The sequence below is a fragment of the Meles meles genome, chromosome 7, assembly GCF_922984935.1.
Source record: "Meles meles chromosome 7, mMelMel3.1 paternal haplotype, whole genome shotgun sequence".
Taxonomy (NCBI): Eukaryota; Metazoa; Chordata; class Mammalia; order Carnivora; family Mustelidae; genus Meles; species Meles meles.
Window position 1 is genome coordinate 138,594,238 of NC_060072.1, and position 27,538 is coordinate 138,621,775.

At 38.4% G+C, this 27,538-nt stretch overlaps 1 protein-coding gene across 1 annotated transcript in view; it reads left to right on the forward strand.

Moving 5' to 3' along the window:
• LOC123946514 (ankyrin repeat domain-containing protein 26-like) overlaps positions 1-27,538 on the forward strand; it is a 123,131-nt gene that overhangs the window by 79,960 nt on the left and 15,633 nt on the right. The window contains 3 exon segments of the mRNA XM_046011876.1: positions 11,156-11,308; positions 25,886-26,155; positions 26,997-27,211. Of these exon segments, the coding sequence (XP_045867832.1) occupies positions 11,156-11,308; positions 25,886-26,155; positions 26,997-27,211 (638 nt within the window).

Genomic DNA, 27,538 nt, shown 5'->3' on the forward strand with positions numbered 1-27,538 from the left:
TGCTTGTGTTCTCTCTGTCTGTCAAATAAACAAATTAAATGTAAAAAAAAAAAAACCCACAAAAATTTAATTATGTTGAGTTGAGCATCTCATCTTTTTACGTGTGTTATTATCCATTTCTATATCTTCCTTAAAGACCGAATCAATTATTTTGTCCATTTCTTTATTGGATTGTCTTTTCATTATTGTAAGAGTTATTTGCGTATCCTAAATACAGATCCCTTATCAGATATAAGATTTTCAAATCTTTTCTCTTATTCAGTAGCTTGACTTTTCGCTTTATTGATGGTGATGTTTGAAGCAAAGACGTGTTTAATTTTGATGAAGTATACTTAATCATTTTTGTCTTTTGGTGTCATATCTAAGAAACTGTTGCCAAATCCAGTCACAAATGATACACCTATGTTTTTTTTCTAAGAGTTTTATAGTTTTACCTCTTATGTTTTGAGTAAATTTTGTATATATGCCATGAGGTAGAGGTCTAATTTTATTACTTTGCATGTGGATATCCATTTGTCCTAGTACCATTTGTTAAAAAGACTATTCTTATTCCATTTAATTTTTTTATACCCTCGTTATACGTCAGTTCACCATAATGTAGCATTTTCTTTTTAGATTGTCAGTTCTAATACATTGATCTATATGTCTATCCTTATGTCACTGTCCAATCAAATTTTATGAGACATCTTCCCTAGTCCTCTGGTGAATTACCACTCACTTATGTAATAATAAAAGTCACTGTAGTAGAGCTTAACCTTACTCCTGTAGACATTTTTTGCTTCTTAAAAAGGAGACTTTTACCAACTTATGCCTTGCTGACTCCCTGATCCAATGAGAAATTAGGCTCAAAAAGCTAGAGTCCTATTTCTTTTCTCCATTCATATCTCTAGTCTCTCACTCAGTGCCTCGCATATCCATTTTCATCAGATCTTGGTTGTAGGATCTGCTGTCTACTATTTACTTCATTATGTTTTATGAACTTGTTATAAAGTGTAGACTCATCCGTAAATTTCACCATCTAGGACGGAAAAGATGAACTCTGGGCCTTCAGCTTTCCTGTTTTGAAATCTTGCTAATCCAAAATTGCAACTCACAATTCGATACTCTTTTGACCTGGTTCTTGTGTATAGCACTCGTGTTGATCCTATTCTTGGCACAGATCCTACATTCTCAGAAAACTCAGTTGTCTTTATCCATCTTCTTTTAGTTTAAATAGAAAGATATGTACTTTAATAGCTCAATACATAATTAATGGAATAAACATTTATTACATTATTTCCAGAATACAGCTGTAAATTATCAGGTTTTATTTAATGGAGTTATCAGAGACAAGTAGTAGATAATCAGTTTAAGTTCCAAAAAAAAAAAAAAAATTTCAAAGCCTGTTTGTATGATATGGGAAAGCTTTGTGGCACAACGTAAAGACGAGGTGGTCTTACTTATCTGCCCACATAAACAAGCTTGGAGTAAGATAAAGGAGAAGGTTATATTCAATTTAAAGAATGCCAAAGGATAGTACATTTGGTTTTCTAATGAAAAGATTAAAAATGATTCCATAATGTTCTCTTTATTTCCTCACTGATGAAAACAGAATAAAGATTGAGTATTAGATTGATTAAAAAATACTCAAAGCTGCCTATTTCTTTAAGAATTTCAGTTAATGGAGATCAGGTAAAAGGTCAGATTTTGGTTATTAAACTATTTCTAATTTTTCAGCTATTATACTTCAAATCACATTGTCTCTCTGCTTGCAAGTTTTTCTTTTCCCCTAGCTTGAGGGGAAATTCTGAAAAGGCGTTCCTGCCAGTTGTAATAATTTGTAATTGAAGGGAATCTTAGAAAAATATCTTAAGAGAAAGGAAGACGGTGGCAGAGTAAGAGGAGCCTAGGTTCACCTAATCCCTGAAGACTAAGAGAACAAAGTCCACTAATAGAGAGAAGAGGCCACATCAAAGAAGGTAGGAAGTACAGAGATGTCGTTAAGGAGAGAAACAGGTCCTGGCTGCTGCAGAGGAGAAGGGAGTCTTGGTCATGGAGAAGGGCAGGAGCGAGACATGGGACTGCACAAAGAGAACATTTCCCTGTAGCCACTGGCTACACTGGAAAGTGAAAGGAGCTTAATTTCATGAGTTCTTACAACCAGGGGGACTTAAAACCTGGACTTATAAAGGTCACTGGGCTTGGCTGGGATAGAGCCTGTAGGGCGCTGTGCTGCTCTTGGAGAGAAGGCAGGCAAACAACCCGGGAACATACAGCATGGAAACAGTGATCTGAATGCTGTCTGGGGCATACAGTAGGGAAATTACTCTTCTCAGAGCATTTCCCTGAGAGGCAGTGTTCACAGAGACCCCTCTATGGGAACAAAGGCCATTTCCCTCCACTGCCTCTCAGCACAAGCAGAGAGCCATCTGTGGGAAGCAGTGCAGCTCGGACACTGGCTGCCTAATCTGCTTACACCGAGCACCCTCGCTTTGCACTCCAGTGGAACTGCCCTGCTCAATCATTCTTGCCTCAGTTCCACCACAGCAGGCCTTTCCCCCAGAAAATCAGCACAAGCCCCTGCCCACACCACATCTGACCAGATTCGGGAGGGCCTCAGTTCCAGTGGAGGTGGTGACAGGTCTCATTTCACAAGCACACCAGAGCACACCTAGTTCAAAGTTGCTACCTTCAGGCCAGGTACCAAACACTGCCCACAGCGCTTAGGGAGAGCCTCTGCAGATATCTGGCCTGAAGGATAGAGCAGCCAGAACACAACAGCAGAGTGCATGCAGCACACACTAGATACTCCCCTAAGCACGAGACCCTGGGCACTACATGATGTCTTTTTACATAAGTCCATTACTTTTGGGAGCAGATGATGTAACTGGCTTTTCTAACACAGAGAAGCTGGTAGACACTTAGATAAAATGAGAAAACAGAGGAATTTGTCTCAAATGAGAGAACAGGATAAGGCCACGGGTCCAGAGATTTAAGTGAGACAGACGTAAATATCATGGCTGATGGAGGATTTAAAGCAGTGATCATAGGGATACTCACCGGACTTGAGAAAAGGATGGACAACATCAGTGAGACCCTTACAACAGAGATAAAAGAGTTAAAAAAGAATCAGAGATGAAGAATGGAATAAATGAGACAAGAAGCACACCTAATGAAATGAACAGCAGGCTGGAAAAAAACAGAGGAACAAATTAACAACTTAGAAGTCAAATTAATGGAAAGCAATGAAGCCAAAGAAGGGAGAGAAAGAAGAATTATGCAAAATGAGACCAGACCTAGGGAACTCAGTGACTCCATCAAATATAATAACGTTCATGTTATAGGAGTCCCAGTAGAAGAAGGGAGAAAAAAGGTGTAAGAAAACTTGTTTCTAGAAATAATAGCAGAAAACTTCCCTAATCTAGGGAAGGCAACAGACATCAAGATCCAGGAGACACCGAAAACTATCAAAATCAACAATAGTAGGCCAACACCAAGACCTACTGTAATTGAATTTTCAAAATATACTGATAAAGAAAACATCTTAAAAGCAGGAAAGCAAGTCAGTAACTTCCAGGGGAAACCCCTTAAGGCTAGCAGGAAGTTTTTCAGCAGAAACTTTGCAAGCCAGAAGGGAGTGGTATTATCTATTCAATGTGGTGAATGGGAAAAATCTGTAGCCAAAAATACTCTATCCAGCAAGCCTATTACTCAGAATAGGAGATATAGAGTTTCCCGGATTAAAAACTAAAGGAGTTTGTGACTGCCACAAGAACTATTAAAGGGGACTCTTTGAGTGGAAAGAAGAGACCAAATGTGACAGTATAAGGCAGGAAACACAAAAGTAGCAAAAAATGAACATTTATATAAAAAATAAGGAACTCAGGAAAGAAGGATATAAAATATAATACCTTACCTAAATCATGGGGAGAAGAGAAAAGAATGGGCTCAAACTGAAAGACCAGCAGCTTAATATAGACGGCTATATGCAGAAGTGGTTATATACAAATTACATATCAGAAACCACTAATAGTGGTGCCTGGGTGGCTTAGTTGGTTAAGCATCTGACTTGATTTCAGCTCAGGTCATAATCTCAGGGTTGTGAGATTGATCCCTGCACTGCACTCTATTCCGGCCATGGAGTCTGCTTAAGATTCTCTTTCCCTCTCCCCACTCCACTTGTGCCCTCTCTAAAAAGAAATCAAAACCACTGATAAACACTCAAAGAGGAGAAAGAAATCCAAATATATCACTAAAACCAGTAAAACATCGAAGACACAAAAAATGATCAGAGAAAATCTCCAGAAACAACCACAAAGCAAGTAGTAAAATGACAAATACATATCTATCGATAATTACTTTGGATATAAATGGGGTAAGTGCTCCAATCAAAAGACACAGGATGTCAGAGTGGATTAAAGAAGAAGGAGAAGGAGAAGGAGAAGGAGAAGGAGAAGAAGAAACAAGACCCATGTATAAGCTGCTTGCAAGAGTTTTATTTTTGTCATAAGGACACTTGCAGATTGGAAGTCAGGGGATGGAAAAAACATGTATCCTGCAAATGGATATCAGAAGAAAGTCAGAATAGTAAGACTTAAATTGGACAAAAGAGAGTCTAAAAGAAAGACTGTAGTAAGAGACAAGAGCACTATATCATAATAAAGAGGACAGTCTGACAGGAAGAAGAGCTATGAATTGTAAATATTTATGCACCCAACATGGGATCACCCAAGTACATAAAACAATTAATGACTAACATAAAAGAACTAATTGATAATAATACAATAATACTAGGGCCCTTTAATTTTATTATATATGTTTTAAATGAAATTCATTGCTTTTATTCCTAATTGCAAAGGTATCCATGAAGACAATGTACAATTCAGATATTTTAGGAAGGAATAGAAATAACCAATAGTTGCGTACTTTCACACACCACTTACATCAATGGACAGATCAGAAATTCAACAAGGAAACGGTGGCTTTATATGATGCACTGGACTAGATGGACTAAAGAGATATATTCAAAATATTCCATCCTTAAACAACAGAATCCACATTCTGGAACATTCTGTAGAATAGATCACATATTAGGCCACAAAATAAGTCTTTTTTTAAAATTTAACTTTATTTTTTTTTCAGTGTTCCCAACTTCATTGTTTATGCACCACACCCAGTGCTCCATGCAATATGTGCCCTCCATAATCCCCACAACACCGGTCTTAATAAATACAAGAAGACTGAAGTCATACCATGCACCTTTTCTGATCACAATACTATTAAATTAGAAGTCAGCCACAGGAAACACTCTGAAAGACCACAAATACATGTGGGTTAAGTAACATTCTACTAAACAATGAATGGACCAAAAGGAAATAAAAGAATAAATTTTTAAAAAATACATGGAAGCAAATGAAAATGAAAACACAATTGCCCAAACTTTTGAGATACAGTAAATATGGTTCTAAGACGGAAGTATATAGCAATACAGGCCTACGTCAAGAAAGAAGAAAAATCTAAAAACAGCCTAACCTTCACCTAAAGAAGCTAGAAAAAGAACAAGAAATGAAGCCTGAAGTCAGCAGAAGGACGGAGATAATAAAAATTAGAGCAGTAGTAGTAGTGGGTAGCTCAGTTGGTTAAGCAGCAGACTCTTGATTTCAGCTCAGGTCGTGATCTCAGAGTCCTGGGATTGAGCCCTGCTTTTGGCTCTGTACTTAGTGGGGAGTCTACTTGAGGATTCTCTCATTCCCTCTCCATTTGACCCTCTCCCCACTTTCTCTTTCTCTCAAATAAATTTTTTTTTTTAAAAATTAGAGCAGAAGAAAACACTATAGAAACTTTAAAAAGACAAAAATAGAAGAGATCAATGAAACCAGGAGCTGGTTCTTTGAAAAAATGAATAAAACCGATAAAGCTTTAGCCAGAGCTATCAGAAAGAAGAGAAGAAGGACCCAAATAATATCACAGATGAGAGAGGAGAAATAACAACCAACACCACAGAAATGCAGACAATTATAAAAGGATATCATGAACAACTATATGCCAGCAATGTGGACAATGTAGAAGAAATGGACAAATTCCTAGAAACATATAAATTACCAGAACTGAAACAAGAATAGAAAATTTGAACAGACTGAAAACCAGCAAAAAAATTGAATCATTAATCCAAAAACTATGAACAAACACAAGTCCAGGACCAGAGGCAAATTCTACCGAGCATTTAAAGGAAGAGTTAGTATCTATTCTCAAACTATTCAAAAAAACAGAAAAGGAAGGAAAAACTCCAAATTCATTCTATGAGGCCAGTATTACCCTGATACCAAAATGAGACAAAGACACCCCAAAAAGAACTCTAAGCCAATCTCTTTGGTGAACATGGACGCAAAAATCCTCAACAAAATACTCGCAAACGGAATCCAACAATACATTAAAAAAATCATCACGATGATCAAATGGGATTTATTCCTAGGTTATGGGGGTGTTTTAATATCAGCAAATCAATCATTGTGATACACTAAATTAATAAAAGGAGAAGAATCATCTGATCATTTCAAAAGATGTAGAAAAAACATTTGAGGGGCACCTGGGTGGCTCAGTGGGTTAAATCCTCTGCCTTTGGCTCAGGTCATGATCTCAGGGTCCTGGGATCAAGCCCCACATCGGGCTCCCTGCTCGGCAGGGAGCCCGCTTCCCCCCCACCTCTCTGCCTGCCTCTCTGCCTACTTGTGATCTCTGTCTGTCAAATAAATAAATAAAATCTTTTAAAAAAAATAGCATTTGACAAAGTGCAACATCTATTCATGATAACAAAGTAAAACATCAATTCATGATAAAAACCCTCAACAGGGGCGCCTGGGTGGCTCAGTGGGTTAAAGCCTCTGCCTTCAGTTCAGGTCATGATCCCAGGGTCCTGAGATCGAGCCCCACATCGGGCTCTCTGCTATGCAGGGAGCCTGCTTCTTCCTTTCTCTCTCTGCCTGCCTCTCTGCCTACTTGTGATCTCTGTCAAATAAGTAAATAAAATCTTAAACAAACAAACAAACAAACAAAACCCCTCAACACAGTAGGTTTAGAAGGAACATACTTCAACATAATAAAGGTCATATATAAAAAATGCACAGGTAATGACATCCTAAATGGGGGAAAACGGAAAGAAAAACCTCTTAGATCTTGCTTCTGGTTATGGGCTTCTTCTGATTAGCACTGTTTGTCATTATTAAATTAAGCTTAGGAGCACCTGGGTGGCTCAGATGGTTAAATGTCTGCCTTCGGCTCAGGTCATGATCTCCAGGTCCTGGGATCGAGTCCCATGTCAGGCTCCCAGCTCAGCAGGGAGTCTGCTTCTCCCTCTCCTCTGCCTCTCCCCCTGCTTGTGCTCTGTCTCTCCATATCTCTCCCAAATGAATAAATTTTAAAAAATTAAAAAAAATTAATCTTAACATTTATTACTTCCCACTTTAATGGAGACTAGTTTCTACTGTATAAATTATGTATCTTATTAACTCTTCTTGTCATCCGTTTTTCTATCTGTTTGTTTTTTCTTAACGAACTCCCCAACGTTTAGTGGCTTAAATAAATAACATTTATTTTGTTGACAAATCTACTGTTAGGAAAAGCGTGGCCAGGACAGCTTGTTTCTCTTCCCCTAGCTTCAGGTGGGGCAGCTGAAAGGCTTGGGGCTGGACCTGTTTGAAGATTTGTTCACTCACATCTGGTGGTGTTGATGCTGGCTATTGCCTAGGGCTATCGTTGGGGCAGGCACCCGAAACACCCGAAACACTGAAGGCACACCTGGACTCTTTGTGGCCTGAACTTTCTTACAAGATGGGGGGCTCAATTCCAACAAAGCTGCCTGAGCTGCAGAGCAAGGCAGAAGCTCTATTGTCTTTTGCAACCTAGCCTTGGAATACACATTGTGATGCTCACAATTCACCATATTGTGTTAGGAGAAAGTCACTAAGATAGGCCCATGGTCTTTTTTTTTTTTTTTTAATGGAATGAATATGTAAAACCTATGAGATTAAGAGTCATTTATGGTTTTTCTCCCTCCCAATCCCATCTTGTTTCATTTATTCTTCTCCTATCCCCCTAACCCCCCATGTTGGGGGTTGCTGGGGGGAGGTGGGGTTGGGAGAGGGGGAGGGGGTTATGGACATTGGGGAGGGTATGTGCTATCGTGAGTGCTGTGAAGTGTGTAAACCTGGTGATTCACAGACCTGTACCCCTGAGGATAAAAATACATTATATGTTTATTAAAAAGAAAAAAAAGGACAGATGAATACCCAACTTTTGGAGCAACATGGACGGGACTGGAAGTGATTATGCTGAGTGAAATAGGTCAAGCAGAGAGAGTCAAGTATCATATGATTTCACTTATTTGTGGAGCATAACAAATAACATGGAGGACCTTGGGAGATGGAGAGGAGAAGGAAGTTGAGGGAAATTGGAAGGGGAGGCGAACCATAGGCGACAATGGACTCTGAAAAACAACCTGAGGGTTTTGAAGGGGCAGGGGTGGGAGGTTGGGGGAACCAGGTGGTGGATAATAGGGAGGGCACGTATTGCATGGAGCACTGGGTGTTGTGCAAAAACAATGAATACTGTTACGTTGAAAAAATAAATAAGTTAATTAAAAATAGGTAAAAAAAAAAACACAAAAACCTATGCACACATTTAAAAAGCAGCGTGATTTACCCACTAGCCACAATTTTTTATATTCCTCCCACATGAAAAATACACTCACCTCCCCACCATACCTCCCATAAATCTCAGTTCTCCTGGCACTGGGTTTAGGCCTGAGTCCAACATCTTATCATCTTAGTCAGGTACAGCAGGGATAAGGTGCCTGAAGTATAGTCCCTTGAGTGCAAGTGAACCCTTGTGAATTAAGGAAGACAGTTCTCTACCACTCAAAATGGAACACTCTGCTAACCTGCTGAGGACTCTCCCATTGAAAGCAGATGGGAGGCACACTAGTCCATAGCAGTTTGGAAACACACCCTGAAGCATGCTGTCAGTTCTTCAGTTAGGACTTGGTCCTAACCACCCGAATGCTTCTCCATGGCTGTTTGCTTTACTCTTTGAGCTCTTGGTTCTGTCCTTTTCCTAAGGAATGACCTGTGTTTGTAGCTGCTTTTTCAGCCTGCTTCCTCCTGGTGGGACTTCTAAGACTCAATGGCCTATTTTTAGTTTGTACTATCTTGGTCTCTTTTAGTCCAAGCTCGCAAACACTGTTTTTGCTACTATAATTCTCTTCGTTTTTTGAGTTTTCCGTGAATATGATTGGATTTCATGCCATTAGAAAAGCCATTCTCCTGGGTCTTTTTGAGATAAGCTTTTCACCTCAGGTTTCCTGTGCAGCTCTCATTTGACAATGCCTTTCAAATTCTCATACTCTTAAGATCCTTAAAGAAATTTGAGGCACATCTTAAATCCTTCTCAAGTCTTAATAAAGGGCTTATAGTTTTGGCTTCACCCATAGGCCGTGTCTTCCAGGATTTGCTTTTATCTCAGAAGCCATTTCTTTATTTTAGCGTTATTTGACAATACAGCATGTGGAGAGGCTGTAAATGAGGAACAGGTAGATGAACCCAGTAAGTCCTGGTTCCTTCATATTGAATAGTCTTTCTTTAGCTTCTCTCTCCTGTCAGTTTTACTTTCAAGTGGTTTGTGGCACGAGTTCCTTTTCCCTCTAGTGTCATTTTCTTCACTTGTCTAGAAGCCTTTGCTGTAAGCCTCTTCAAGGGCCGTCAGGTTTCCGCAAACAGTCATTGGAAGCCCTTTTGGTTTTCATTCTTACTCTTCTCTGCTTCTCACTCTTAGTTTTCTTTCAGGTTCCACCCACCACCTGGTTCAAAGAAGGTTTAGTTTTAGTTTTTTGGGTTATTTTTAATGGCAGCATCCCATTTTAATATCAGTGTCTGTTTCAGTTATTTATTGCTGTATAATAAACCATCTCATAACCTAGTGGCTCAAAACAGCATTTATCTTGTTCACAAATCTTTGGACAAGGCTGAGTAAGGCCAACTCATTTCTTCTTCATTTGGCATCACCTGGGATGACTGGAAGCTGGGAACTAGAATCTTCTAAAACCTCGTTCATGCACATGTTGGGCTATTGAGGCTGGCTTTGGGCTAGGATGTTATCCTAGGATGTACAGTATCTCAGTACTTTTTATACATATATACATAAGTATAAGTATATATATATATATATATATATAAGCATAAATATATGTATATATACATATACATATATACTTTGAAACATTTATACATTTATACAAACTATACATGGTAGCTTTATATACATTTTAGGCTGGCATAATTTTATTCCTATTTATATAAATTTGAATTTTTAGTCTGAAATCATGTATTCTTATGACCTTTTAATCCTTTGAAGGCCCTTACTTTTCATTAAATCATAATTTGGGACAACTGTGATGAGCTTTAGCAAAACTATATTTGATTTAATCTTCCCACTGCTATTTATAATTTTTTAAGCAATTTTACAAATAATTTGCTCATTTCAAAGCTCAATTACTATCATTTGGGCATAAGTTTGTCCAACACAAGGAGAATTGTAGCTCTGTAATTTATTAATTGGGCATTGGATCTCCATTTTCAGATTAATGAGGGGTGGCAGGATTCTTGTGTAGCAGGAATGGAGGTCAGGGGGAGAGGTGAAAGCCAGGTCATCTAGGGTCTTGAAGGCCATTAGAATGACTTCACTTATGTTCTGAGATAGTTATCTGTTAAAAGGGTTTGAGCAGAGGATTGAACATGTGAGGAACTCTGACATTAACTGAAGCCTCTAATAAAGAAGAGGGAAAACATTTCATACGGTAGAATTTACCAGTGTTAGTCCCACCTATATACCCATTTGTTCTTGAGACTTCAGTCGATTGGGAAGCTTTGCGAAAATTCATCCACAAGGAATGGATAGTGGGGCTGAACTAATTATCTCAGTAACATAATACTGACTAGGCAGGATAACATCTTTTTGTGTCTTTAACCAAATTCATTAAACAGCCATAATGTGTACATGATAGGAAAAGGAGATGAACTGATGTTTGTACTGAAATTTTCCGAGTACATAGGTTAAAGTTATATGTTGTTAACATAATTTAATAGTAAGATGATTTATAAAACCAGTAACAGAAATGTCTTATTAGGTCGCTGTGAGACAACTTCAAGAAGAACTGGCCGATACCCTAAAAAAACTATCTATGTCAGAGGCTTCACTGGAGGAGACATCACGTTGTCGTACGAATTTAGAAGATGAGGTACAGGACTTAAAGAAAAAACTGGCTCAGAGTAGGAATCAGGTATGTATGAAATGTCACATGTCAAGTTAATCTGTAGTTGGTTAAATAATATGAAGTGTTTTAGGATGCTTATTTCCATGGACCACTTCCTTCTGTATTTTCATTATAATTAATTTAATATAATTTTAGTATCCCCACAATGTACTTATTTCTTAAACTTTGACTCTCATTCTGTTATTTGTGTTATACATTTTTCTCTTATAGTAGTTACCCTTAGGAAAGTTGAAACTTACACGTCATTCCTCACAGAAATTGGGACTTTTTTCCTACTAAATAATTTTTCTAAAAGACTTATTTATTTATTTGTGGTGGGGGTGGGGGTCGGAGAGGCAGAGGGAGATGGAGAGAATTTCAAACAGACCCCTTCCCAGAAAGAGCCCCATGCTGGCTTGATTCCATGACCCATAAGATCATGACCTGAGCTAAAATCCCCAGTTGGATGCTTAACCAACTGAGCCACCCAGGTGCGCTAAACAATGTTTTTTAATGATATCTCTGTTATCGTGATGAGCTAAGCCGTGTAAAAGCAGAAGATAATGTTTAATAGAATGTTCCAGAAACTTGTCTTATTTTTCATCTCCACTCTTTTGAATGGATACAGAATCTGTACTGATTTCAGGATAACTTGTATAGAAAAGTGATTTCCCAAACCAGTTGAACTTAGACATTTCCTTTGTTTTCTTTTCCTCTTCAATATATAATAAATGCACAGAAATATTTAGATCATGTATACACCCAAAAGAGAGAATTAAGAAAATTATCTAGGTGTTGCCATTGGATTTTTTTTAAAGCTTTATTGAGATAGAATACACATTCCATACAATTCACCCATTTAATATGTGTAGTTCAATGTTTCTGAGTATATTGATAGAGTTGAGCAACCATTACTGCCATCAAGTAGAACATTTTAATGACCCTGAAAAGAAACCCTTAATCGTTGCCCCCAGGCTCAGGCAACCACCAGTCTACTTCCCGCCTCTGTAGAGTTGCCCATTCTGAATATTTCTTATGTATAGGAATCACACAGTGTGTGGTCCTTTGCGACTAGCTTCCTTCGCTTAATGTTTTTGGGGTTCATCTGTGTCATAGCATATATCAGTGCTTCATTCCTTATTATCAAACAGTACTCCACTGGGGGCTAAAACCCTTGATCATTCATCATTTGATGCACCTTTGGGTTGTTTCCACTTTTTGGCCATTAACAATGCTGCTGTGAACGTTCATTTAGTTCTTGTCTAGACATCTGTTTTTATTTCCCTGCCATCACATTTGTATCCTCTCAGTTAATTGGGTTGATTTCACCATCTCTCAGTCTTTTTTTTTTTTTTTTAAATTAACATATAATGTATTATTTGTTTCAGGGGTACAGGTCTGTGATTCATCGGTCTTCAAGAATTCACAGCCCTCAGCATAGCATATACCCTCCCCATGTTCATCACCCAGCCACCCCATCCCTTGCACCTCCCCCGCTCCAGCAACCCTCAGTTTGTTTCCTGAGATTAAGAGTTTGTCTCCCTCCCCAGTCCCATCTTGTTTCAATTTTTCCTTCCCTACTCCCCCAAACCCCCATGTTGCCTCTCAAATTCCTCATATCAGAGAGCGCATATCATAATTGTCTTTCTCTGATTGACTTGTCTCACTCAGCATAATACCCTCCCTTTAGTTCCATCCACACATCATTGCAAATGGCAAGATTTCGTTTCTTTTGATGGCTGCATAGTAGTCCATTGTGTATATATACCACATCTTCTTTATTCATTCATCTGTTGATGGACATCTAGGTTCTTTCCATCGTTTGGCTATTGTGGACATTGCTGCTATAAACATTCGGGTACACGTGCCCCTTTGGATACCTACATTTGTATCTTTAGGGTAAATACTCAGTAATGTGGTTGCTGGGTCATAAGGTAGCTCTATTTTCAATTTCTTGAGGAACCTCCATGCTGTTTTCCAGAGTGGCTGCACCAGCTTACATTCCCACCAACAGTGTAGGAGGGTTCCCTTTTCTTCACATCCTTGCCAACACCTGATGTTTCCTGACTTGTTAATTTTAGCCATTCTGACTAGTGTGAGATGGTATCTCAGTATAGTTTTGATTTGTATTTCCTTGGTGCCAAGTGATGTTGAGCACTTTTTCATCTGTCTGTTGGCCATTTGGGTGTCTTCTTTGCAGAAATGTCTGTTCCTGTCCTCTGCCCATTTCCTGATTGGATTATTTGTTCTTTAAGTGTTGAGTATGATAAGTTCTTTATAGATTTTGGATACTAGCCCTATATCTGATATGTCATTTGCAAATATCGTCTCCCATTTTGTCAGTTGTCTTTTGGTTGTGTTAACTGTTTCCTTTGCTGTGCAAAAGCTTTTGCTCTTGACGAAGTCCCGATAGTTCATTTTTTGCCCTTGCGCCCCTTGCTTTTGGGGATGTTTCTAGGAAGAAGTTCTTGCGACTGAGGTCAAAGAGGTTGCCGTCTGTGTTCTCCTGAAGGATTATGATGGATTCCTGTCTCTCACATTGAGGTCCTTCATCCATTTGGAGTCTATTTTTTGGGTGTGGTATAAGGAGATGGTCCAGTTTCATTCTTCTGCTTGTGGCTGTTCAATTTTCCCGGCACCATTTGTTTTTTTTTTTTAAGATTTTATTTATTTATTTGATAGACAGAGATTACAAGTAGTCAGAGAGGCAGGCAGGGAGAGAAGAGAGGAGGAAGCAGGCTTCCTGCTGAGCAGAGAGCCCGATGTGGGGCTCGATCCCAGGACCCTGGAATCATGACCCAAGCCGAAGGCAGAGGCTTTAACCCACTGAGCCACCCAGGCGCCCATGGCACCATTTGTTGAAGAGACTGTCTTTTTTCCATTGGGCATTCTTTCCTGCTTTGTTGAAGATCAGTTGACCATAGACTTGAGGGTCCCTTTCTGGGCTCTCTATTCTGTTTCATTGATCTATATGTCTGTTTTTGTGCCAGTACTACACTGTCTTGATGATGACAGCTTTGTCATAGAGCTTGAAGTCTGGAATTGTGATGCCTCCAGCATCAAGCCTTGCATTAGGCTCCCTGCTCAGCAGAGGGCCTGCTTCTCCCTCTCCCTCTGCAGCTCCCCCTGCTTGTGTTCTCTCTGTCTGTCAAATAAACAAATTAAATGTAAAAAAAAAAAACCCACAAAAATTTAATTATGTTGAGTTGAGCATCTCATCTTTTTATGTGTGTTATTATCCATTTCTATATCTTCCTTAAAGACCGAATCAATTATTTTGTCCATTTCTTTATTGGATTGTCTTTTCATTATTTTAAGAGTTATTTGCGTATCCTAAATACAGATCCCTTATCAGATATAAGATTTTCAAATCTTTTCTCTTATTCAGTAGCTTGACTTTTCGCTTTATTGATGGTGATGTTTGAAGCAAAGACGTGTTTAATTTTGATGAAGTATACTTAATCATTTTTGTCTTTTGGTGTCATATCTAAGAAACTGTTGCCAAATCCAGTCACAAATGATACACCTATGTTTTTTTTCTAAGAGTTTTATAGTTTTACCTCTTATGTTTTGAGTAAATTTTGTATATATGCCATGAAGTAGAGGTCTAATTTTATTACTTTGCATGTGGATATCCATTTGTCCTAGTACCATTTGTTAAAAAGACTATTCTTATTCCATTTAATTTTTTTATACCCTCGTTATACGTCAGTTCACCATAATGTAGCATTTTCTTTTTAGATTGTCAGTTCTAATACATTGATCTATATGTCTATCCTTATGTCACTGTCCAATCAAATTTTATGAGACATCTTCCCTAGTCCTCTGGTGAATTACCACTCACTTATGTAATAATAAAAGTCACTGTAGTAGAGCTTAACCTTACTCCTGTAGACATTTTTTGCTTCTTAAAAAGGAGACTTTTACCAACTTATGCCTTGCTGACTCCCTGATCCAATGAGAAATTAGGCTCAAAAAGCTAGAGTCCTATTTCTTTTCTCCATTCATATCTCTAGTCTCTCACTCAGTGCCTCGCATATCCATTTTCATCAGATCTTGGTTGTAGGATCTGCTGTCTACTATTTACTTCATTATGTTTTATGAACTTGTTATAAAGTGTAGACTCATCCGTAAATTTCACCATCTAGGACGGAAAAGATGAACTCTGGGCCTTCAGCTTTCCTGTTTTGAAATCTTGCTAATCCAAAATTGCAACTCACAATTCGATACTCTTTTGACCTGGTTCTTGTGTATAGCACTCGTGTTGATCCTATTCTTGGCACAGATCCTACATTCTCAGAAAACTCAGTTGTCTTTATCCATCTTCTTTTAGTTTAAATAGAAAGATATGTACTTCAATAGCTCAATACATAATTAATGGAATAAACATTTATTACATTATTTCCAGAATAGAGCTGTAAATTATCAGGTTTTATTTAATGGAGTTATCAGAGACAAGTAGTAGATAATCAGTTTAAGTTCCAAAAAAAAAAAAAAATTTCAAAGCCTGTTTGTATGATATGGGAAAGCTTTGTGGCACAACGTAAAGACGAGGTGGTCTTACTTATCTGCCCACATAAACAAGCTTGGAGTAAGATAAAGGAGAAGGTTATATTCAATTTAAAGAATGCCAAAGGATAGTACATTTGGTTTTCTAATGAAAAGATTAAAAATGATTCCATAATGTTCTCTTTATTTCCTCACTGATGAAAACAGAATAAAGATTGAGTATTAGATTGATTAAAAAATACTCAAAGCTGCCTATTTCTTTAAGAATTTCAGTTAATGGAGATCAGGTAAAAGGTCAGATTTTGGTTATTAAACTATTTCTAATTTTTCAGCTATTATACTTCAAATCACATTGTCTCTCTGCTTGCAAGTTTTTCTTTTCCCCTAGCTTGAGGGGAAATTCTGAAAAGGCGTTCCTGCCAGTTGTAATAATTTGTAATTGAAGGGAATCTTAGAAAAATATCTTAAGAGAAAGGAAGACGGTGGCAGAGTAAGAGGAGCCTAGGTTCACCTAATCCCTGAAGACTAAGAGAACAAAGTCCACTAATAGAGAGAAGAGGCCACATCAAAGAAGGTAGGAAGTACAGAGATGTCGTTAAGGAGAGAAACAGGTCCTGGCTGCTGCAGAGGAGAAGGGAGTCTTGGTCATGGAGAAGGGCAGGAGCGAGACATGGGACTGCACAAAGAGAACATTTCCCTGTAGCCACTGGCTACACTGGAAAGTGAAAGGAGCTTAATTTCATGAGTTCTTACAACCAGGGGGACTTAAAACCTGGACTTATAAAGGTCACTGGGCTTGGCTGGGATAGAGCCTGTAGGGCGCTGTGCTGCTCTTGGAGAGAAGGCAGGCAAACAACCCGGGAACATACAGCATGGAAACAGTGATCTGAATGCTGTCTGGGGCATACAGTAGGGAAATTACTCTTCTCAGAGCATTTCCCTGAGAGGCAGTGTTCACAGAGACCCCTCTATGGGAACAAAGGCCATTTCCCTCCACTGCCTCTCAGCACAAGCAGAGAGCCATCTGTGGGAAGCAGTGCAGCTCGGACACTGGCTGCCTAATCTGCTTACACCGAGCACCCTCGCTTTGCACTCCAGTGGAACTGCCCTGCTCAATCATTCTTGCCTCAGTTCCACCACAGCAGGCCTTTCCCCCAGAAAATCAGCACAAGCCCCTGCCCACACCACATCTGACCAGATTCGGGAGGGCCTCAGTTCCAGTGGAGGTGGTGACAGGTCTCATTTCACAAGCACACCAGAGCACACCTAGTTCAAAGTTGCTACCTTCAGGCCAGGTACCAAACACTGCCCACAGCGCTTAGGGAGAGCCTCTGCAGATATCTGGCCTGAAGGATAGAGCAGCCAGAACACAACAGCAGAGTGCATGCAGCACACACTAGATACTCCCCTAAGCACGAGACCCTGGGCACTACATGATGTCTTTTTACATAAGTCCATTACTTTTGGGAGCAGATGATGTAACTGGCTTTTCTAACACAGAGAAGCTGGTAGACACTTAGATAAAATGAGAAAACAGAGGAATTTGTCTCAAATGAGAGAACAGGATAAGGCCACGGGTCCAGAGATTTAAGTGAGACAGACGTAAATATCATGGCTGATGGAGGATTTAAAGCAGTGATCATAGGGATACTCACCGGACTTGAGAAAAGGATGGACAACATCAGTGAGACCCTTACAACAGAGATAAAAGAGTTAAAAAAGAATCAGAGATGAAGAATGGAATAAATGAGACAAGAAGCACACCTAATGAAATGAACAGCAGGCTGGAAAAAAACAGAGGAACAAATTAACAACTTAGAAGTCAAATTAATGGAAAGCAATGAAGCCAAAGAAGGGAGAGAAAGAAGAATTATGCAAAATGAGACCAGACCTAGGGAACTCAGTGACTCCATCAAATATAATAACGTTCATGTTATAGGAGTCCCAGTAGAAGAAGGGAGAAAAAAGGTGTAAGAAAACTTGTTTCTAGAAATAATAGCAGAAAACTTCCCTAATCTAGGGAAGGCAACAGACATCAAGATCCAGGAGACACCGAAAACTATCAAAATCAACAATAGTAGGCCAACACCAAGACCTACTGTAATTGAATTTTCAAAATATACTGATAAAGAAAACATCTTAAAAGCAGGAAAGCAAGTCAGTAACTTCCAGGGGAAACCCCTTAAGGCTAGCAGGAAGTTTTTCAGCAGAAACTTTGCAAGCCAGAAGGGAGTGGTATTATCTATTCAATGTGGTGAATGGGAAAAATCTGTAGCCAAAAATACTCTATCCAGCAAGCCTATTACTCAGAATAGGAGATATAGAGTTTCCCGGATTAAAAACTAAAGGAGTTTGTGACTGCCACAAGAACTATTAAAGGGGACTCTTTGAGTGGAAAGAAGAGACCAAATGTGACAGTATAAGGCAGGAAACACAAAAGTAGCAAAAAATGAACATTTATATAAAAAATAAGGAACTCAGGAAAGAAGGATATAAAATATAATACCTTACCTAAATCATGGGGAGAAGAGAAAAGAATGGGCTCAAACTGAAAGACCAGCAGCTTAATATAGACGGCTATATGCAGAAGTGGTTATATACAAATTACATATCAGAAACCACTAATAGTGGTGCCTGGGTGGCTTAGTTGGTTAAGCATCTGACTTGATTTCAGCTCAGGTCATAATCTCAGGGTTGTGAGATTGATCCCTGCACTGCACTCTATTCCGGCCATGGAGTCTGCTTAAGATTCTCTTTCCCTCTCCCCACTCCACTTGTGCCCTCTCTAAAAAGAAATCAAAACCACTGATAAACACTCAAAGAGGAGAAAGAAATCCAAATATATCACTAAAACCAGTAAAACATCGAAGACACAAAAAATGATCAGAGAAAATCTCCAGAAACAACCACAAAGCAAGTAGTAAAATGACAAATACATATCTATCGATAATTACTTTGGATATAAATGGGGTAAGTGCTCCAATCAAAAGACACAGGATGTCAGAGTGGATTAAAGAAGAAGGAGAAGGAGAAGGAGAAGGAGAAGAAGAAACAAGACCCATGTATAAGCTGCTTGCAAGAGTTTTATTTTTGTCATAAGGACACTTGCAGATTGGAAGTCAGGGGATGGATAAAACATGTATCCTGCAAATGGATATCAGAAGAAAGTCAGAATAGTAAGACTTAAATTGGACAAAAGAGAGTCTAAAAGAAAGACTGTAGTAAGAGACAAGAGCACTATATCATAATAAAGAGGACAGTCTGACAGGAAGAAGAGCTATGAATTGTAAATATTTATGCACCCAACATGGGATCACCCAAGTACATAAAACAATTAATGACTAACATAAAAGAACTAATTGATAATAATACAATAATACTAGGGCCCTTTAATTTTATTATATATGTTTTAAATGAAATTCATTGCTTTTATTCCTAATTGCAAAGGTATCCATGAAGACAATGTACAATTCAGATATTTTAGGAAGGAATAGAAATAACCAATAGTTGCGTACTTTCACACACCACTTACATCAATGGACAGATCAGAAATTCAACAAGGAAACGGTGGCTTTATATGATGCACTGGACTAGATGGACTAAAGAGATATATTCAAAATATTCCATCCTTAAACAACAGAATCCACATTCTGGAACATTCTGTAGAATAGATCACATATTAGGCCACAAAATAAGTCTTTTTTTAAAATTTAACTTTATTTTTTTTTCAGTGTTCCCAACTTCATTGTTTATGCACCACACCCAGTGCTCCATGCAATATGTGCCCTCCATAATCCCCACAACACCGGTCTTAATAAATACAAGAAGACTGAAGTCATACCATGCACCTTTTCTGATCACAATACTATTAAATTAGAAGTCAGCCACAGGAAACACTCTGAAAGACCACAAATACATGTGGGTTAAGTAACATTCTACTAAACAATGAATGGACCAAAAGGAAATAAAAGAATAAATTTTTAAAAAATACATGGAAGCAAATGAAAATGAAAACACAATTGCCCAAACTTTTGAGATACAGTAAATATGGTTCTAAGACGGAAGTATATAGCAATACAGGCCTACGTCAAGAAAGAAGAAAAATCTAAAAACAGCCTAACCTTCACCTAAAGAAGCTAGAAAAAGAACAAGAAATGAAGCCTGAAGTCAGCAGAAGGACGGAGATAATAAAAATTAGAGCAGTAGTAGTAGTGGGTAGCTCAGTTGGTTAAGCAGCAGACTCTTGATTTCAGCTCAGGTCGTGATCTCAGAGTCCTGGGATTGAGCCCTGCTTTTGGCTCTGTACTTAGTGGGGAGTCTACTTGAGGATTCTCTCATTCCCTCTCCATTTGACCCTCTCCCCACTTTCTCTTTCTCTCAAATAAATTTTTTTTTTTAAAAATTAGAGCAGAAGAAAACACTATAGAAACTTTAAAAAGACAAAAATAGAAGAGATCAATGAAACCAGGAGCTGGTTCTTTGAAAAAATGAATAAAACCGATAAAGCTTTAGCCAGAGCTATCAGAAAGAAGAGAAGAAGGACCCAAATAATATCACAGATGAGAGAGGAGAAATAACAACCAACACCACAGAAATGCAGACAATTATAAAAGGATATCATGAACAACTATATGCCAGCAATGTGGACAATGTAGAAGAAATGGACAAATTCCTAGAAACATATAAATTACCAGAACTGAAACAAGAATAGAAAATTTGAACAGACTGAAAACCAGCAAAAAAATTGAATCATTAATCCAAAAACTATGAACAAACACAAGTCCAGGACCAGAGGCAAATTCTACCGAGCATTTAAAGGAAGAGTTAGTATCTATTCTCAAACTATTCAAAAAAACAGAAAAGGAAGGAAAAACTCCAAATTCATTCTATGAGGCCAGTATTACCCTGATACCAAAATGAGACAAAGACACCCCAAAAAGAACTCTAAGCCAATCTCTTTGGTGAACATGGACGCAAAAATCCTCAACAAAATACTCGCAAACGGAATCCAACAATACATTAAAAAAATCATCACGATGATCAAATGGGATTTATTCCTAGGTTATGGGGGTGTTTTAATATCAGCAAATCAATCATTGTGATACACTAAATTAATAAAAGGAGAAGAATCATCTGATCATTTCAAAAGATGTAGAAAAAACATTTGAGGGGCACCTGGGTGGCTCAGTGGGTTAAATCCTCTGCCTTTGGCTCAGGTCATGATCTCAGGGTCCTGGGATCAAGCCCCACATCGGGCTCCCTGCCGAGCAGGGAGCCCGCTTCCCCCCCACCTCTCTGCCTGCCTCTCTGCCTACTTGTGATCTCTGTCTGTCAAATAAATAAATAAAATCTTTTAAAAAAAATAGCATTTGACAAAGTGCAACATCTATTCATGATAACAAAGTAAAACATCAATTCATGATAAAAACCCTCAACAGGGGCGCCTGGGTGGCTCAGTGGGTTAAAGCCTCTGCCTTCAGTTCAGGTCATGATCCCAGGGTCCTGAGATCGAGCCCCACATCGGGCTCTCTGCTATGCAGGGAGCCTGCTTCTTCCTTTCTCTCTCTGCCTGCCTCTCTGCCTACTTGTGATCTCTGTCAAATAAGTAAATAAAATCTTAAACAAACAAACAAACAAACAAAACCCCTCAACACAGTAGGTTTAGAAGGAACATACTTCAACATAATAAAGGTCATATATAAAAAATGCACAGGTAATGACATCCTAAATGGGGGAAAACGGAAAGAAAAACCTCTTAGATCTTGCTTCTGGTTATGGGCTTCTTCTGATTAGCACTGTTTGTCATTATTAAATTAAGCTTAGGAGCACCTGGGTGGCTCAGATGGTTAAATGTCTGCCTTCGGCTCAGGTCATGATCTCCAGGTCCTGGGATCGAGTCCCATGTCAGGCTCCCAGCTCAGCAGGGAGTCTGCTTCTCCCTCTCCTCTGCCTCTCCCCCTGCTTGTGCTCTGTCTCTCCATATCTCTCCCAAATGAATAAATTTTAAAAAATTAAAAAAAATTAATCTTAACATTTATTACTTCCCACTTTAATGGAGACTAGTTTCTACTGTATAAATTATGTATCTTATTAACTCTTCTTGTCATCCGTTTTTCTATCTGTTTGTTTTTTCTTAACGAACTCCCCAACGTTTAGTGGCTTAAATAAATAACATTTATTTTGTTGACAAATCTACTGTTAGGAAAAGCGTGGCCAGGACAGCTTGTTTCTCTTCCCCTAGCTTCAGGTGGGGCAGCTGAAAGGCTTGGGGCTGGACCTGTTTGAAGATTTGTTCACTCACATCTGGTGGTGTTGATGCTGGCTATTGCCTAGGGCTATCGTTGGGGCAGGCACCCGAAACACCCGAAACACTGAAGGCACACCTGGACTCTTTGTGGCCTGAACTTTCTTACAAGATGGGGGGCTCAATTCCAACAAAGCTGCCTGAGCTGCAGAGCAAGGCAGAAGCTCTATTGTCTTTTGCAACCTAGCCTTGGAATACACATTGTGATGCTCACAATTCACCATATTGTGTTAGGAGAAAGTCACTAAGATAGGCCCATGGTCTTTTTTTTTTTTTTTTTAATGGAATGAATATGTAAAACCTATGAGATTAAGAGTCATTTATGGTTTTTCTCCCTCCCAATCCCATCTTGTTTCATTTATTCTTCTCCTATCCCCCTAACCCCCCATGTTGGGGGTTGCTGGGGGGAGGTGGGGTTGGGAGAGGGGGAGGGGGTTATGGACATTGGGGAGGGTATGTGCTATCGTGAGTGCTGTGAAGTGTGTAAACCTGGTGATTCACAGACCTGTACCCCTGAGGATAAAAATACATTATATGTTTATTAAAAAGAAAAAAAAGGACAGATGAATACCCAACTTTTGGAGCAACATGGACGGGACTGGAAGTGATTATGCTGAGTGAAATAGGTCAAGCAGAGAGAGTCAAGTATCATATGATTTCACTTATTTGTGGAGCATAACAAATAACATGGAGGACCTTGGGAGATGGAGAGGAGAAGGAAGTTGAGGGAAATTGGAAGGGGAGGCGAACCATAGGCGACAATGGACTCTGAAAAACAACCTGAGGGTTTTGAAGGGGCAGGGGTGGGAGGTTGGGGGAACCAGGTGGTGGATAATAGGGAGGGCACGTATTGCATGGAGCACTGGGTGTTGTGCAAAAACAATGAATACTGTTACGTTGAAAAAATAAATAAGTTAATTAAAAATAGGTAAAAAAAAAAACACAAAAACCTATGCACACATTTAAAAAGCAGCGTGATTTACCCACTAGCCACAATTTTTTATATTCCTCCCACATGAAAAATACACTCACCTCCCCACCATACCTCCCATAAATCTCAGTTCTCCTGGCACTGGGTTTAGGCCTGAGTCCAACATCTTATCATCTTAGTCAGGTACAGCAGGGATAAGGTGCCTGAAGTATAGTCCCTTGAGTGCAAGTGAACCCTTGTGAATTAAGGAAGACAGTTCTCTACCACTCAAAATGGAACACTCTGGTAACCTGCTGAGGACTCTCCCATTGAAAGCAGATGGGAGGCACACTAGTCCATAGCAGTTTTGAAACACACCCTGAAGCATGCTGTCAGTTCTTCAGTTAGGACTTGGTCCTAACCACCCGAATGCTTCTCCATGGCTGTTTGCTTTACTCTTTGAGCTCTTGGTTCTGTCCTTTTCCTAAGGAATGACCTGTGTTTGTAGCTGCTTTTTCAGCCTGCTTCCTCCTGGTGGGACTTCTAAGACTCAATGGCCTATTTTTAGTTTGTACTATCTTGGTCTCTTTTAGTCCAAGCTCGCAAACACTGTTTTTGCTACTATAATTCTCTTCGTTTTTTGAGTTTTCCGTGAATATGATTGGATTTCATGCCATTAGAAAAGCCATTTTCCTGGGTCTTTTTGAGATAAGCTTTTCACCTCAGGTTTCCTGTGCAGCTCTCATTTGACAATGCCTTTCAAATTCTCATACTCTTAAGATCCTTAAAGAAATTTGAGGCACATCTTAAATCCTTCTCAAGTCTTAATAAAGGGTTTATAGTTTTGGCTTCACCCATAGGCCGTGTCTTCCAGGATTTGCTTTTATCTCAGAAGCCATTTCTTTATTTTAGCGTTATTTGACAATACAGCATGTGGAGAGGCTGTAAATGAGGAACAGGTAGATGAACCCAGTAAGTCCTGGTTCCTTCATATTGAATAGTCTTTCTTTAGCTTCTCTCTCCTGTCAGTTTTACTTTCAAGTGGTTTGTGGCACGAGTTCCTTTTCCCTCTAGTGTCATTTTCTTCACTTGTCTAGAAGCCTTTGCTGTAAGCCTCTTCAAGGGCCGTCAGGTTTCCGCAAACAGTCATTGGAAGCCCTTTTGGTTTTCATTCTTACTCTTCTCTGCTTCTCACTCTCAGTCTTCTTTCAGGTTCCACCCACCACCTGGTTCAAAGAAGGTTTAGTTTTGTTTTTTTGGTTTTTTTTTTAATGGCAGCATCCCATTTTAATATCAGTGTCTGTTTCAGTTATTTATTGCTGTGTAATAAACCGTCTCATAACCTAGTGGCTCAAAACAGCATTTATCTTGTTCACAAATCTTTGGACAAGGCTGAGTAAGGCCAACTCAATTCTTCTTCATTTGGCATCACCTGGGATGACTGGAAGCTGGGAACTAGAATCTTCTAAAACCTTGTTCATGCACATGTTGGGCTATTGAGGCTGGCTTTGGGCTAGGATGTTAGCCAGGGCAGTCTCAGCTGGAATATTTGCATGAAGACTCACTAGGTAGCCTGGGCTTTCCCGCAACAGCTGGATTCTAAGGGTGAGGTTTCCCAGAAGAGGAAAGTCAGATGGAAGCTTTATCACATTTTCTAACCGAGCCCTAAAAATCACACAGCAGCTCTGCCATATTCTGTTCACTAGGAACCAGTTTCTAAGGCCAGCACATATGAAGGGGAGCGATTGTCATGGGAGAAGTGTCAATTTATAAAACCACCACATCCACTCACCTTGTCTTTCCAATCCTATCTAAAGGAAAGGAGTTCTTCCCAACTCAGCATCACCGAAACTCCTGCAAGTTTTTTGGTTGTTTTTATTGCTTAGCATATTCTCTTATTTTGTGGGAAGTAACAAAGGATTGTAACACTGTCGAGTTAAGGAATTTTTTTTTTGGTCCAAAAATATATGGATTATCTCACTAAATTTTTCCCCACTAATTTTTTTTTTTTTATTGAGAGATGTGATTTCTTAACCTTGTGAATCATTTCTCCTTAGAATGCAATTCAAATTAGCATTAAACATTTGTTAATTCAGAAAAAGGCTGATGGCATTAGAATCAGTATTTATAGATTCATTAATTAGAGTCTTATTTTCAAAGTCTTATTTTGGTAAGCATTTACTGGCTCAGACCTACATAAGTCTACATGGTATTCCTAAAACTTCTTTAAAAATTATGGAGTATGAGGGCACCTGGATGGCTCAGTTAAGTGCCTTTGGCTTGGGTCATGATCCTGGGAAGCTGGGATTGAGCCCCATGCTGGGCTTCCTGATCAGTGGGGAGTCTGCTTCTCCCTCTCCCTGCTCTTGCCCTCACTCTCTTGCTCTCTCTCCCTCTCAAATAAATACATAAATAAAATCTTTAAAAAATTTTGGAGTGTTAAGATGAGGCAAGGGTTCAGAGACTTTCTACTAAGATGTGACTTACAGTTATTTTATGGAGGAAAAATCTGAAACAATCATAGAAAAAGAAAAGTATAAAAATATAATACAAATGTGTGGTAAAGAGGATGATAGCAGAGATTGATTTTAGCAACTCCTAGTGGTTGTAATTTTGTTCTTGATTTTCTGAGTTATTTGAGGTTCCACATTCCAAGACTGTACTACGATATAGATAACATTTTGTTGAAAATGAGCTTATTTTAAAATCTGAGCACCTGGCTGGAGCTGTCAGTAACGTATGTGACTCTTGATCTTGGGGTTTTGAGTTCAAGCCCCATGTTTGGTGCAGAGATTTAAAATCTTTAAAAAAATTTTGGGTCTTAGCTTTGCATTAGACTCTTTTCACTCTACTTCCAAACTGTATTATTTTATTCATGCAGGTTGATGACCTTACAGTAAAACTGGAAACTGTGTCTTCAAAAAACCAGGTTCTTACTCAGGAATTATCATCTATGAAAGAAATACAGACGAAATGTGAAAAACTAGAGAAGAATACAAAGATGTTGGAACAACAAGTAGTAAACCTCAGAAGTTGTATAGAAGTCAATATAGTAGAATACAGTAAAATAGAACAATATAAACTGGAGTTCGAAGAAAGGACAAGATTGAACGTAAAAGAAAAATTAAAAGAAGTGGATCTATTTTTAGAGGTTAATTTATTTGTCTATAAAATGCTTTAATTCATTTCACTGCAAATTACATTTTGGTTATATGCACTGGAGATTTTTCCTCTACTTCCTTTATGGCCATTTGGTAAATTTCTGGAAACATTTGTTCCTTCCCTTTAAAAATTTCAGTTTTCATCATTATTCACACTAAATTGATCTTTCAGAATGATTTACAGTAGAAAGTCATTTTATTTTTTAAGACCAGTTAGTATAAAACAAGGTTATTGAGAGGAAAAGAAAAAATTGTGCTTTAAAATTTTTTACCATGGGGTACATGGGTGGCTCAGTTGGTTGCTTGTTTGGGCTCCATTCTGGGCATGTCTACGTAAAAGAAATTGTATCATACTTAGATCATTCCTTTTTTTATATTAAATATCTTATTTATTTATTTGGAAAGCACAAATGGAGGATGGACAGGTAGAGAGAAAATTCCAGGCATACCTCATGCTGAGTACGCCACAGGGCTTTATCCCAGGACCCTGAGATCACTATCTGAGCAGAAACCAAGAGTCAGGCACTCAGTTGACTAAGTCAGCCAGGCACCCCATGTACCTCGATTATTCTTAAGTTGTATTGCTCACTTTTTAAAAATTTAAATGATTTTATTATTCTTTGAATTATGAGATTGCATGAGTCCTAATGTAAGAATGAACATTATTTACATTTAATTCAGTTTCACATTAATGATAAATATTTTACATTTCAGCTTTTTTTCACTTTAAAAATTGCTCTCTGAATCATTGACACAAAACTAAAAGAAAGAAATATACTGTAATTACCCAGGTTGTAACACTTTTAAAACTAAGCTTTTAATTTGCTTTAGACACAAGTAGCATTTCAAGAAAGCATAACACTGTTAAGAGAAAATAATAATGCTTCACTAAGAAGTCAAATGGAACTCAGAATTAAAGAGCTGGAATTTGAATTATCCAAAATGAAAAATTCTAGAGATGTTATTAATACAGAATTGGACAGATACAAGCATCTCTACCTAGAAGAAGTAACACATCGAATGTCATTGACAAATGAACTGAACAAGTAAGTTAAAACAATCATAGGAAGTAGAGTTAGCTTATTAAATTGCCTCTAAACCATAATTTTTATGGAGCCATGTTCATGAGATCAGTAGTAAGTGAAAGCCAACTAGATAGTATAATTTTGAAAAATGATGTTTGTAAATGAACTTACTGTTGAAATGTTAGTCCAAGACAGTTTGCATTTCTCTTTTTTTTGGTTTAAATGATTTTATTTTTTCCCTTGAATATTTTCAGTTAATCTGATCTCCTAGTCTTTAAACTAATTGTTTGAAGGTTTATAATTTAGACAGCGTATTATTATAAAATTGTCAGAATTACACTAAATAGA